Here is a 10,528-nt window from a genome sequence, read left to right as displayed (position 1 = left end):
GTAGCGCATCAAATGAGCCGCGTCAATTAACGACGGGAGTCTCGCGCAGCAGCAGAATGATGTATTCGCGCAGATTTTCAGTCCTAAATATCAAGCATGTTTGATATGATCGGGACGGCCCCGATGAGGCTTTGAGCAGATCGGGAGGCTTAAGATTGGATCTGCAAACAGCTCACACTACAAGATAATCGGTGCCGAACGTCGGGCCCGACCAAGCTTGGCAAGCTGCCAGGCCAGATTTCTCCTCCGATTCTCGGGAGGGGTGAATCGGGCATAAATCGGCCCGAAAATCCTGTAGTGTGAGCCAGCCTTAAGCCAGACTACAAGAGCTCACTCTCACAGACCCACTCTCACCGAATGTCTCTCTCTCTCTCTCTCTCTCTCTCTCTCTCTCTCTCTCTCTCTCTCTCTCTCTCTCTCCTGGCTGGCACTGCATGTCGCAGGCTGTATGGACATGATGGCACAGTGAGCTGCGCTTTTTGCCTCCTCTCTCGCTCTCTCCTTCGCCACCTCTCTGCATACTTCCCATCCCATTAGTTTCATACTAACTCTCTCTCTCACTCTCCATCTCTCTCTCCATCCTCCACTCTCAATTTATTTCCCTTCTATCTCGCCTGCCCCTCTCTCTCTCTCTTTCTCTCTCTCTCTCTCTCTCTCTCGCCCTCCCTCTCCCCCTCTCTGCCTCTCAGACAGCAGAGCAGTGTGCAGTCAGAGAAGTGTGTTAGCTGTTAGCATTAGCCATTAGCCACCCAGGTCTCCATTGAGAAGAAGGCTTAGGGGTGACCCCCGTCCACCGCCGTCCTCCACTGACCTGCCCCGTCCCGCCCACCGCTGCAGGGTGGGATGGGCAGGGGTGGGTGAGTTTAGCACAGGGGCCACAGGGCTAGCACAGGGGGCCAGAGGGGCTAGCACAGGGCAGGCTATGCCAGACGCTAAAGGACCAGGAGGAAGAGGAGGAGGAAGAGGAGGAGGAGGCGGGTACCCGCTGGGCAAGGGGAGCCTGAGGAAGGGAGGCAGCCGGTCAGCCATCCCTGCCCTCTGCACCATCACAGAGGAAGAGGAGGGACAGAGACGCAGAGAGGCGTGCAGGAGGAAGAAAACAGGTATGGAGGGAGAAGACAGGAAGAGTGATGGAGTGATGGATGACGGGCACGCGATGGATTGATCTTCGATCGATCTTACAGAGAGAGAGAGAGAGAGAGAGAGAGAGAGAGAGAGAGAGAGAGAGAGAGAGAGAGAGAGAGAGAGAGAGAGAGAGAGAGAGAGAGAGAGAGAGAGAGAGAGCGAGAGCATCAGTATCTGGGGCAGAGACATGTTTAACAGTCTCTAGAGAGTTACTGCACTGCAATGGACAATGAAAATGTGAAAAATAGTCAAGTATCTGAAATGGCAGAGCAGGAAATGGAAAATGTGTGTTTGTGTAGAAGTGCTTCCTTTGCCTGATGGCGATGTGTGTGTGTGTGTGTGTGTGTGTGTGTGTGTGTGTGTGTGTCTAGCTGACAAGACAAGATTGGATGGCCTCAGGTGCAGTGACAGTCCACTTCACCTGTGTGCGTGTGTGTGTGTGTGTGTGTGTGTGTGTGTGTGTGTGTGTGTGTGTGTGTGCGCTGTGCGGGTGTGTGTGTGTGTGTGTGTGTGGGTGTACAGTAATGCATGGGTAAGCACAGCTGTCTGTCACTCAGCAACACAGCATGTGTTGCCTGTGATCACTGCAGGTGTGAATGCAACACATTTAACTTTCACTTTATGCGGTTGCTTATTGGATCTTATGTGTATTTTGCAAAAACAATGAGAGCAGATGTTTAGTGATCCAAAAGTCCTTCCTTCCCCCACTCAGTATGAATGAGGGCCGGTGTTCTGTTGTCTTTTGGCCCACGGCCCATGCAGAGTCCACCTGATGCCAGTGTCCTGTTCTGTCTGTCTGGCTCGGGGTTAAGGTCTAAAAGCCTCAGTAGTGAGCTATAGGGAGTGGGAGTGGGGAGGGGGGGGGAGCTGGGTGTTGTGGGTAGTGTAGTATTAACTATGCACTACAGCGTGAATGGGAAACACCTTGGCCTTGTGGTTTGGCCCAAATGTAGGTCAGGTCTTGTGAGAGTGAATCAATCAAGTTGTTTAAGTTCATTCATTGGAGAGAGCACATCTGTGTGATTGGAATTGAGAAGTTTGGACTGGAGTGGTTTTTGTTCCGTAGTAGTTTGATCCTTCCCTATGGGTTCTGATGTCCACCCCTCCTTCACTCGAAGATCTGTGTGACCAACCATTAGTTTTTTTTTTGTTTGTTTTTTGTAAATGTTCGCTATGTTTCTCGAAGCTCAAATCTTCATCACAGTAATGAGGCAACCTGACTCCATCTGGCTGACATGATTTGTGTCCGCAATAGATTTATGCGTATAATAAAAAGAAAAGAATTGGATCTGATCGGATGATTTACAGCGTATTTAGATCTTCTTTTCTCTTTAGTCTCGTAGAGGATGAGCGTTCTCATGCTAAGGTCTTCACAGTTTCCTCAAGAGGACAAGCATTCGTGTGTAGCGCACTTAAGCCATCAATAATAGAAAGGAATAGATGGAGAGAAGGAGAGGAATGAAGAAAGGACTTCCATTATGCATGGAAGACACGATCTAGACATTACTAGTCAACAGATCTTCGTATAGCAAAACTGACTCACTTTTTAACATTTTCTCTTAGGATTCAAACTTAAAACACCCTTTATTTTCTAGTAGGGGGTGGGACAAAATATCGTGATACTTCCTCTTGCGCTACATTATCGATACACTGGCACCCGTCTCGTGATACCATATTGTGATGCCATATCGTGACATTTTATCCTTAATTTACACAGATTGAAAAGATTTTAGTGAGGCATTATTTTGTATCCTTCCTTGAAACATGTTGACTTCACACGTGGAGTCATGAACAGGTTGCAGTCAGTGTGTGAGAAGCAATATGCAGTCTGCACTTTGTTCTACATTGTTTCAGGTCAATTCTATGAATAAATACATAATTCATGCTTTTTGCCTTTTTAGGGGTATTTTTTCCTCTTCAGTTACACAAATATCGTGATGTATCGCAGATGAAATTTCTTGCAATGTATCGATTATGGCAGAATCGCCGTATCGTGATACCATCGTTATCGAAAGCCAAGCATCGCGATAGTATCGTATCGTGAGTTACTCTGCAATTCCCACCCCTATTTCTAAGGCTCACTCACGTACAGTAGTTATTAAAGGCAGAGTTTACGATAAACATTCATTTTGGTGTCCTGCACCAAGCAGCAAGCACAACCCACCAATTAACGTAAAGCTATGCAACACAGAAAGGAGCAAAACATCACTTCGTTTAGGAGTGCATTTTAGTGCACTGGCCATCCTGCTCCCTCAACTCTGCTCACAATCCCCTCTCATCTCTTCAGTTGAATAGTTAGTGGGTTCAGACTTAGAACTGAATATCAAGTTGGTGAGTAACGCCCTAGAGGACTCTAGAGGGATTACAGAACTTTGTGCCACATCCCAGAAACATGGGGGAAGAAATATCACAATCACAATGTTGAACAGCTGCTTTTATTTGACAATGTGAGTGAGAGGTCCAACAGCCATCTCAGCTGAACCTTCTACCTGCAGTGTTCAGTAAATGCAGCTTGGTGTACCTACAGTGGTAGTAGTGATGCCCACACCTCAGGCACCTGTCATCCAGGCCAGAGTGTGTCTGCCCTGGGGCTAGAGAGGAAGGCCCCTTCCCCCCGACCCCGGCCCCTTGCCTCCACTGACTGGAGCTTAGCATTTAGCTTAGCATTAGCGGCGGCTAATCCTCCTCTCAGGCTGCAGGAGGAGGCAGGAGGAGGCACACACCCTGCTAGCCCGGCGCTACCCACTGGCTAGGACAGCAGCACTGCGCTAATCAGCAACTCTGACAATTTAATCTGACCGCCGATGAAGGCAGATAGATTGGGGGTGGGGCACACAGTCACATGCATGCACACGCACACACACACACACACACACACACACACACACACACACACACACACACACAGGCACCGGCACCGGCAATAGGGGAGGGAGGGGCAGATTAAACAGTCACACTCTCCCTCTCACTCTGTGTCTCTCTCACACACACACACACACACACACACACACACACGCACACACAGAAGAGGAGGGGGTTGAGTGTGCACAGCCTGGCTCACACACACACACACACACACACACACACACACACACACACACACACAGCAGTGACACCAACCAAAGCTGACTGGCTGGCTCTCTCCTTCCTGCTTTCCCTTTGGAAACAGTTGAGTTTTGGGCGCTGCCTTTCCCAGAGGTTTGGGATTTCTTCCTGTTGCGTTTTCCTCCGTCCCCTCATCACAGCATGGATTTGGGATTTGGGATTATTTTGTGTGTGGGATGTTTTCAGGAAGCAGGGGCGTTGATCCCAACCTGCCTCCGATCTGACTAGACGGAGGGTCAGCAGGTCCCGTCTTGGGATCAGACCCCTGGAGTCATGAACCCAGATCCAGGTAAAGACTTCCACTTCCACCACGGATCACCTGTATAGAGAGCCAAAGTGAACGTCACTTCCTGCCTTTCTCTCTATCAGCATATGAAAAAATATGAGTGGTGGTGAACAGAGAGAGATGATGATCTTTTGATCCCGTTTGAATTGTGCCACGGGAGTACACATGATCATGTTTGTCACTGTAAAAGAGAACTCTCTGCAAGTCAAGAAAGTCGCAGTTTGTGGTGAAACTGTGGCACTATAAGTTATAAATCAGAAGGACTATACGCACAACCAGTCACGTACTGTGACGTCTCTCCCGCCAGTCCATTGTTGTTGATGGTGTGACGTATAATGTGCGACACGAGAGATGTAGCTGATTGACAAAACCAGAGTCATGTAGATAGAAGAGTCGCGACATCTCCATTGGACCAGTTTTTTACTCTCAAGAGTTCCAGGAAGTAAGGTCCTGGATTAAGCAGCACTGTCGAGTTGCAGCAAAATGGACAGTTTGTGTTGTACTTTGGATTTTTATTTTTTATTTTTATCAAATTGTACATTATCAGCTTTATTTTAACATTCAAAATTAGTGCGAGACCCCTTCCTGGCTGTTCATTGGCTAATGAGTCATGCATTTCGGTCCTCCGCTGATGCCACTCTCTCTAAATTGCTCTGGACAAAACAAAATCTTACGTTTCAGTTTCAGGACTTTTAAATTGACAAAATGTAACGTGTACCTGACCCGTGGCACAATTCAAACGGGTTCAAAACAAGTAACATATCGCTCCGTTCACCACCATTCATATTTCTTCAGACGCTGGTACACGGAGAGAGGCAGGAAGTGACGTTCACTTTGGCTCTCTATATTTCAGCACTAAGCCAACACTATTAGTAGGATGGGGCGTTAACACAAGCCAGCAGCCTGAGCCTAGGTTTAGTGATGGGCTGTGGATGGCAAGTTTGTCTAATACCAGCCTCTGTGAAAACAAACAAAGTCTCCAAAGAGTAAAGAGACTTACTAAAGACATGACTCGGTTGTTCTCCCAAATTCTTTCAGATGAGAGTTTTGGTGATTGGGAGGTTGGGGCTCGTGTGTGTGTGTGTGTGTGTGTGTGTGTGTGTGTGTGTGTGTGTGTGTGTGTGTGTGTGTGTGTGTGTGTGTGTGTGTGTGTGTGTGTGTGTGTGGGGGGCAGATGGTGGGGGGTTGTCGTGGTCTAAGCCCCCTTCAGAGGGCTGCTGGTTTGAGGGGGATGCGGTGAACTTCCAGGTTCCTGACGTATAGGGAGGGAGGAGCTGAGGGAGAAAGAGATGATGTGGGAGATGAACCTTGACCTGAAATGTCAAAGGGCAGAGGTGAACCTTGAATACAGAGAGCCATAGGTCCCTTTTCTTCACTGCATAAATATACTAGCATTAGCACACAAGCTAAGAAACTGTGAATAACCTGTATAGCTAAATTAGCAGCAATTCTCACAGCAGAATTCCCTCCAAAATGCTACATGTTTCTGTGACATGTTACATTCAGGAAGGTTAGGCATCATTATGGATGGATCTGCTACAGTGTTTCATTTCATCACAGCTCCTGGATCAGTCCCAGTTTAAATCCAGGTTCTCCAAGGCGCACCTGTCTCTCTGGTCACTTTCCCCAATCTCCTCCTCTCTGTGTGGAAGCTCTATTTCCTAAAGGCAGTCCTGTTGGAGGTGCGACGCTAGCTTAGCACAACTAAAGCCCTGATCTGCCGCTCCCAGCCACAGGATGACCTTTGACCCTTCTCTGTGTGTGCAGGGTGACACCAGTGTCACTGCCTTCTATTGACTTGGTAAACTCTGGCTGGGCCACTGGGCGATCGATGCATGCAGAGCCAAGATGGAGCCCAGGATCTACACACACCGACGTCTTATTGGTTGTTCAGTCAGAGTGACCCTGTTGCATCATGGCAGGGTTAGCATGCAGAGTAGAGCTGCTGCAGGGTCACTGCAGAGACGTCATTTCAAGGCGTGATTGTGAGAGGCGATGAAAGTTTGAATGTGAACATTGGTGACTTAGTGCAGTTAACATTTGACAGATGCAGACAGATAGATAGTAGGGGCGATATACGTCGATGTATCGCCATAGTATTGTTGTACGCCTTGTAAATCAAATGTGATGATGAAGCATAGAGGTGCATGGCTTACGCTTAGTTCACACAGAGAACCTACGCCTTGCCTTGCCTCAACCCACGCCTACGCCTGCAGACCTTGAGCTGGGCGTGAACCTATTACACGCTTTTGCGATCACACCGCACACCTTTGCACGCTGAACCTGGAGCCGAGTCACAAGCGCCTCTCCTCTCTCCCGACTGTATTTTTTCATGTGTGGTCCCGAATTATCATAGGTAAAATAAATCGGATATATTTAATGTTCTATTGATGCTGTATATGTATAACCAGGTCTGACTATAGTCGGACATTTTAGAGAGGTGATCTTGCAAGAATATGTGCTGGCACAACAACATTGTCCATCTTGCTTCTTCGGTGGCTATTCTCTCTCATGAAGATGTGTTTGCAGACAGGGAGAAAGCCCCACGTGATAGCCACCCGTCAATCTCTCTCTCTCTCTCTCTCTGCTCAACACTTGTAGTAACTCCATTTTATTTTGAAATTCAGTTGACTTTGCCATTTCCCACGGATATTGTTGCGTTTTTCTTTCATGGCTTGACAGAAGAAGCCTGCCTGCACGCGCCTAGTCGGCTTGAAAATAGAACTCACGCCTAAACGATAAAATCGGCAAGGCACAGGCAAGGCGTGGGTACACGCAGGGTTCACGCTGACGCGCCCTGTGTACACAGCCTCGTTGACTAAAACGGACGCCTATTCAAAAGCGTGGGTAAAGGCAAGGCGTAGGCAAGGCTTGGGTCGCCGGTGTGAACCCAGCCTTATGTTCATATTTGAAAGGTCGTCAATGCCTCTTTAACTGATCAAAATCATTTGCACTTAAACATGAGAAATGTGCCACTTTATAGTGAACAACAGATCTATTGTTTTTCATTTCAATGTCTGGACGAGCTCAGAAATAAAATGGTGAAATCATATTTTACTTTCTTTTTGTGAGTTGATATAAAGGATTGTGTTAAATGGGCATATAATATCGTCTCATATCGATCGCAGGCCCCTGAATCGATCACTTTGTGATATCATATATATCATTACTCATCACCTTCAAAGCCCTCAACAACCTGGCCCCTCCTATCTCTCTGACCTCCTTCACCTCCACACGCCTACCTGTCGCCTCAGGTCCGCAGATGCTAACCTCCTCCAAACCACCAGAACGAAGCTCTGGACCTGGGGCGACAGGGCCTTCGCTGCAGCTGGCCCCGCCCTCTGGAACGCCCTCCCCACCCATATCCGTCAAGCAGACACTCTGTCATCATTTAAACACGCCCTCAAAACCCACCTTTTCACCCTCGCTTTCAACCCATGAACTCCTTCCTCTCTCACCTTTTATTTATTTTCTTTATTTTCTTCTCTATTCTTAAGTTATTGTATTATATTGTTTTGTATTGTGAAGCGTCTTTGAGCATTTGGAAAAGCGCTATATAAATCCGATGTATTATTATTATTATTATTATTATCAGCAAATATCATATCGTGGCAGAGACATCGTGATATCAGCAAATGTATCGCTGTCCAAAGAATCTATATAGTATCGTGATGAAACTTGTGTTTCCCAGCCCTAGTATCAGATGGATTTTAGCTCTATATTCTCTTGTCTTTGTGCCTGTTAGTTTGTATCTGTATGTGTGTGTGCATGTCACGTGTATTTGTGTGCTTTTGTTTGTGTTTGTGTGTGTGTGTGTGTGTTCGCGTGTGTGTGTGTGTGTGTGTGTGTTCGCGTGTGTGTGTGTGTGTGTGTGTTTCGCACATTGTCCATAAATCAGTATATAAATGATGATGACAGAGTGCAGGATGTGGTGCTAAACCCGCCTTAACCCAGTTTGTCAGAATAGCCATGTGTCACCGGGCTTTAGATAGTGCTGCATCACACACACACACACACACACACACACACACACACACACACACACACACACACACACACACACACACACACACACACACACACACACCTCACCTACACCTGACCTACCTCTAACATACCTCTAACATAGCATCAAACTGTCATCAACATCAACATATTTATGGCCTTTTGTTGATGTGAATTATGCAGCACCTATTTGCACAACCTGTACTCTCTCTGTGATGCTCTGTCATCTGCTTTCATTCAATAGTTTTATTTATTTCCTCATCTCATTCTGCATTTCATTTTTGCATTTTGCATCTCAGTGAGTTTAACCGCTGTCGGTTTGCACACCTCATAATGCTTACTACTACATCTAACTGTAATGTTAAACCTGTTCATTGTGTCTCTATAACCTCCTTTTACTAACTTTATTCTTATTTATATTCTATTTTTCTTGACCCTATCCTTGCTGTTTGCTGCTGCAACCCTATTTCCACACAGGGATCATTTTGAGTTTGATCAAATGTATTTTTAAGGATGTTATATTTTCCTGTGGTGGATATATTCTTATTGAACCTGGCAAGGCAGCCGGATTCATCATCAGATAACTAAACCATTTGGCAGCATTCAGGTTAATTATTATTAACAGGAGATTGTGTGTGTGTGTGTGTGTGTGTGTGTGTGTGTGTGTGTGTGTGTGTGTGTGTGTGTGTGTGTGTGTGTGTGTGTGTGTGTGATCCATCAGCAGTTGGGTGTGGGTCTGGCCAGGGTTAGGCATAACTGTGCCTGGTGGAGTAAAAAAAAAAATAGACTTGTGGGGTCATAATTTACTGACATTCTAGATGCTCGTAACTGTACAACTAACACTTCATTACTTTCTCTAGAAAATCTTCAATATTCCTAAGCATAACAGTGTTGTACATCAGATAGCCTATATGTTTGAAGTAGTTTTTTCACCCTCTCTCTGTGTATATCTCCACTTGTCTCTCTCCCTCTGGCATCGTCTTTGCACGGTTCAGAGCATTCTCAGTTCTTCTCACTCCACACGTCTCTCTGTCTGCTCTTGGCCTGGCTGTCTGTCACCACTGCCTTATTGTCGTGGCCCACTCAGAGTGGTGTAGTAAGAGAGTGGCGACAACAGGGTCCAAAATGTGGAACCAGGAAGGGGGCTCGCGCTACGTCCGTGGAAAGCCATGGGCAAAAACCGCATGCCAAAATGACAGGAAGTCAGTTGAATTTGGTTCGTCTTGCTTGAAATCATCGTCTTTGACTATAGACCTTATTCGCTAACCCCGGACAGCGCCACATTGTTGACATACCGTACTGCAGCTGACAGCTATAGTAACAGCCTTATTGTCGTTTCTGTTCCATTACAAAATAGCGATAGTGATGACAGCAATAAAAACCCCAGAGTTGTTGTTTGTATGCTGCCGTTAATGCCTGTAATAATAAACAAAAGAAAAAACGAGGTGAACAGACTTTGCTGTGAGGAGCTGCCAGAAAGTTTCACCTGTCTCTCCTAACTATCCACACATCTCCTGTGCTGCTGACGTATCCTCCGTCTCGCTCCCTTCACGTCTGTGGACGGTAGAGATAGAAAGAACCACGGGGACTTTATTGCTGTCATTACTACAGCCGTGTATAATGCAGGTCACCATCCGAACACAATAGACCCTTCTCACGGGGGCCATTTTGTGTCGAAAAGGCAGAATAAACACAGGTGCAAGCAAAACACTAATGAGGGTTTCCAAATTCCAATCATGGAAGTTTGAAACCCTCATTAGTGTTTTGCTTGCACCTGTGTTTCCCCTGCCTTTTCGACACAAAATGGCCCCCGTGAGAAGGGTCCATTGGAACGATACAGGTAACGCTAACGGCGGCTAGCTTCCTATAAACTCTGCTCTTACATAGGCTGTCACTTAAAGCGGCTGCGCTATGTCAACAACATGGTGGCAGTGGGCGTGCCCGTATGTGAGTGACGTCAATCGAATAAGGACTATAGTCAATATGACATAATCGAAGTGTGACATC

The 10,528-nt window shown here is 46.6% G+C and overlaps 1 protein-coding gene across 4 annotated transcripts in view; it reads left to right on the top strand.

Moving 5' to 3' along the window:
- The window catches only part of map7b (microtubule-associated protein 7b), a gene marked incomplete at its 5' end in the record, with an annotated part of 45,591 nt that overhangs the window by 6,595 nt on the left and 28,468 nt on the right, over positions 1-10,528 (top strand). The window contains one exon of one of the 4 annotated variants that reach the window (XM_083642695.1): positions 4,433-4,519. The exons of the other annotated variants lie outside the window; for them this stretch is intronic. Coding sequence (XP_083498821.1) covers positions 4,504-4,519 — 16 coding nt within the window. Of the gene's footprint in view, positions 1-4,432; positions 4,520-10,528 lie in introns of those variants that run through there. 4 annotated transcript variants of the gene reach the window in all.

Source organism: Poromitra crassiceps, assembly GCF_964638095.1.
Source record: "Poromitra crassiceps genome assembly, chromosome: 9".
Classification (NCBI taxonomy): Eukaryota; Metazoa; Chordata; class Actinopteri; order Beryciformes; family Melamphaidae; genus Poromitra; species Poromitra crassiceps.
The sequence above is the reverse complement of the archived record's forward strand: the minus strand, read 5'-3'. Positions and strand labels throughout refer to the sequence as shown.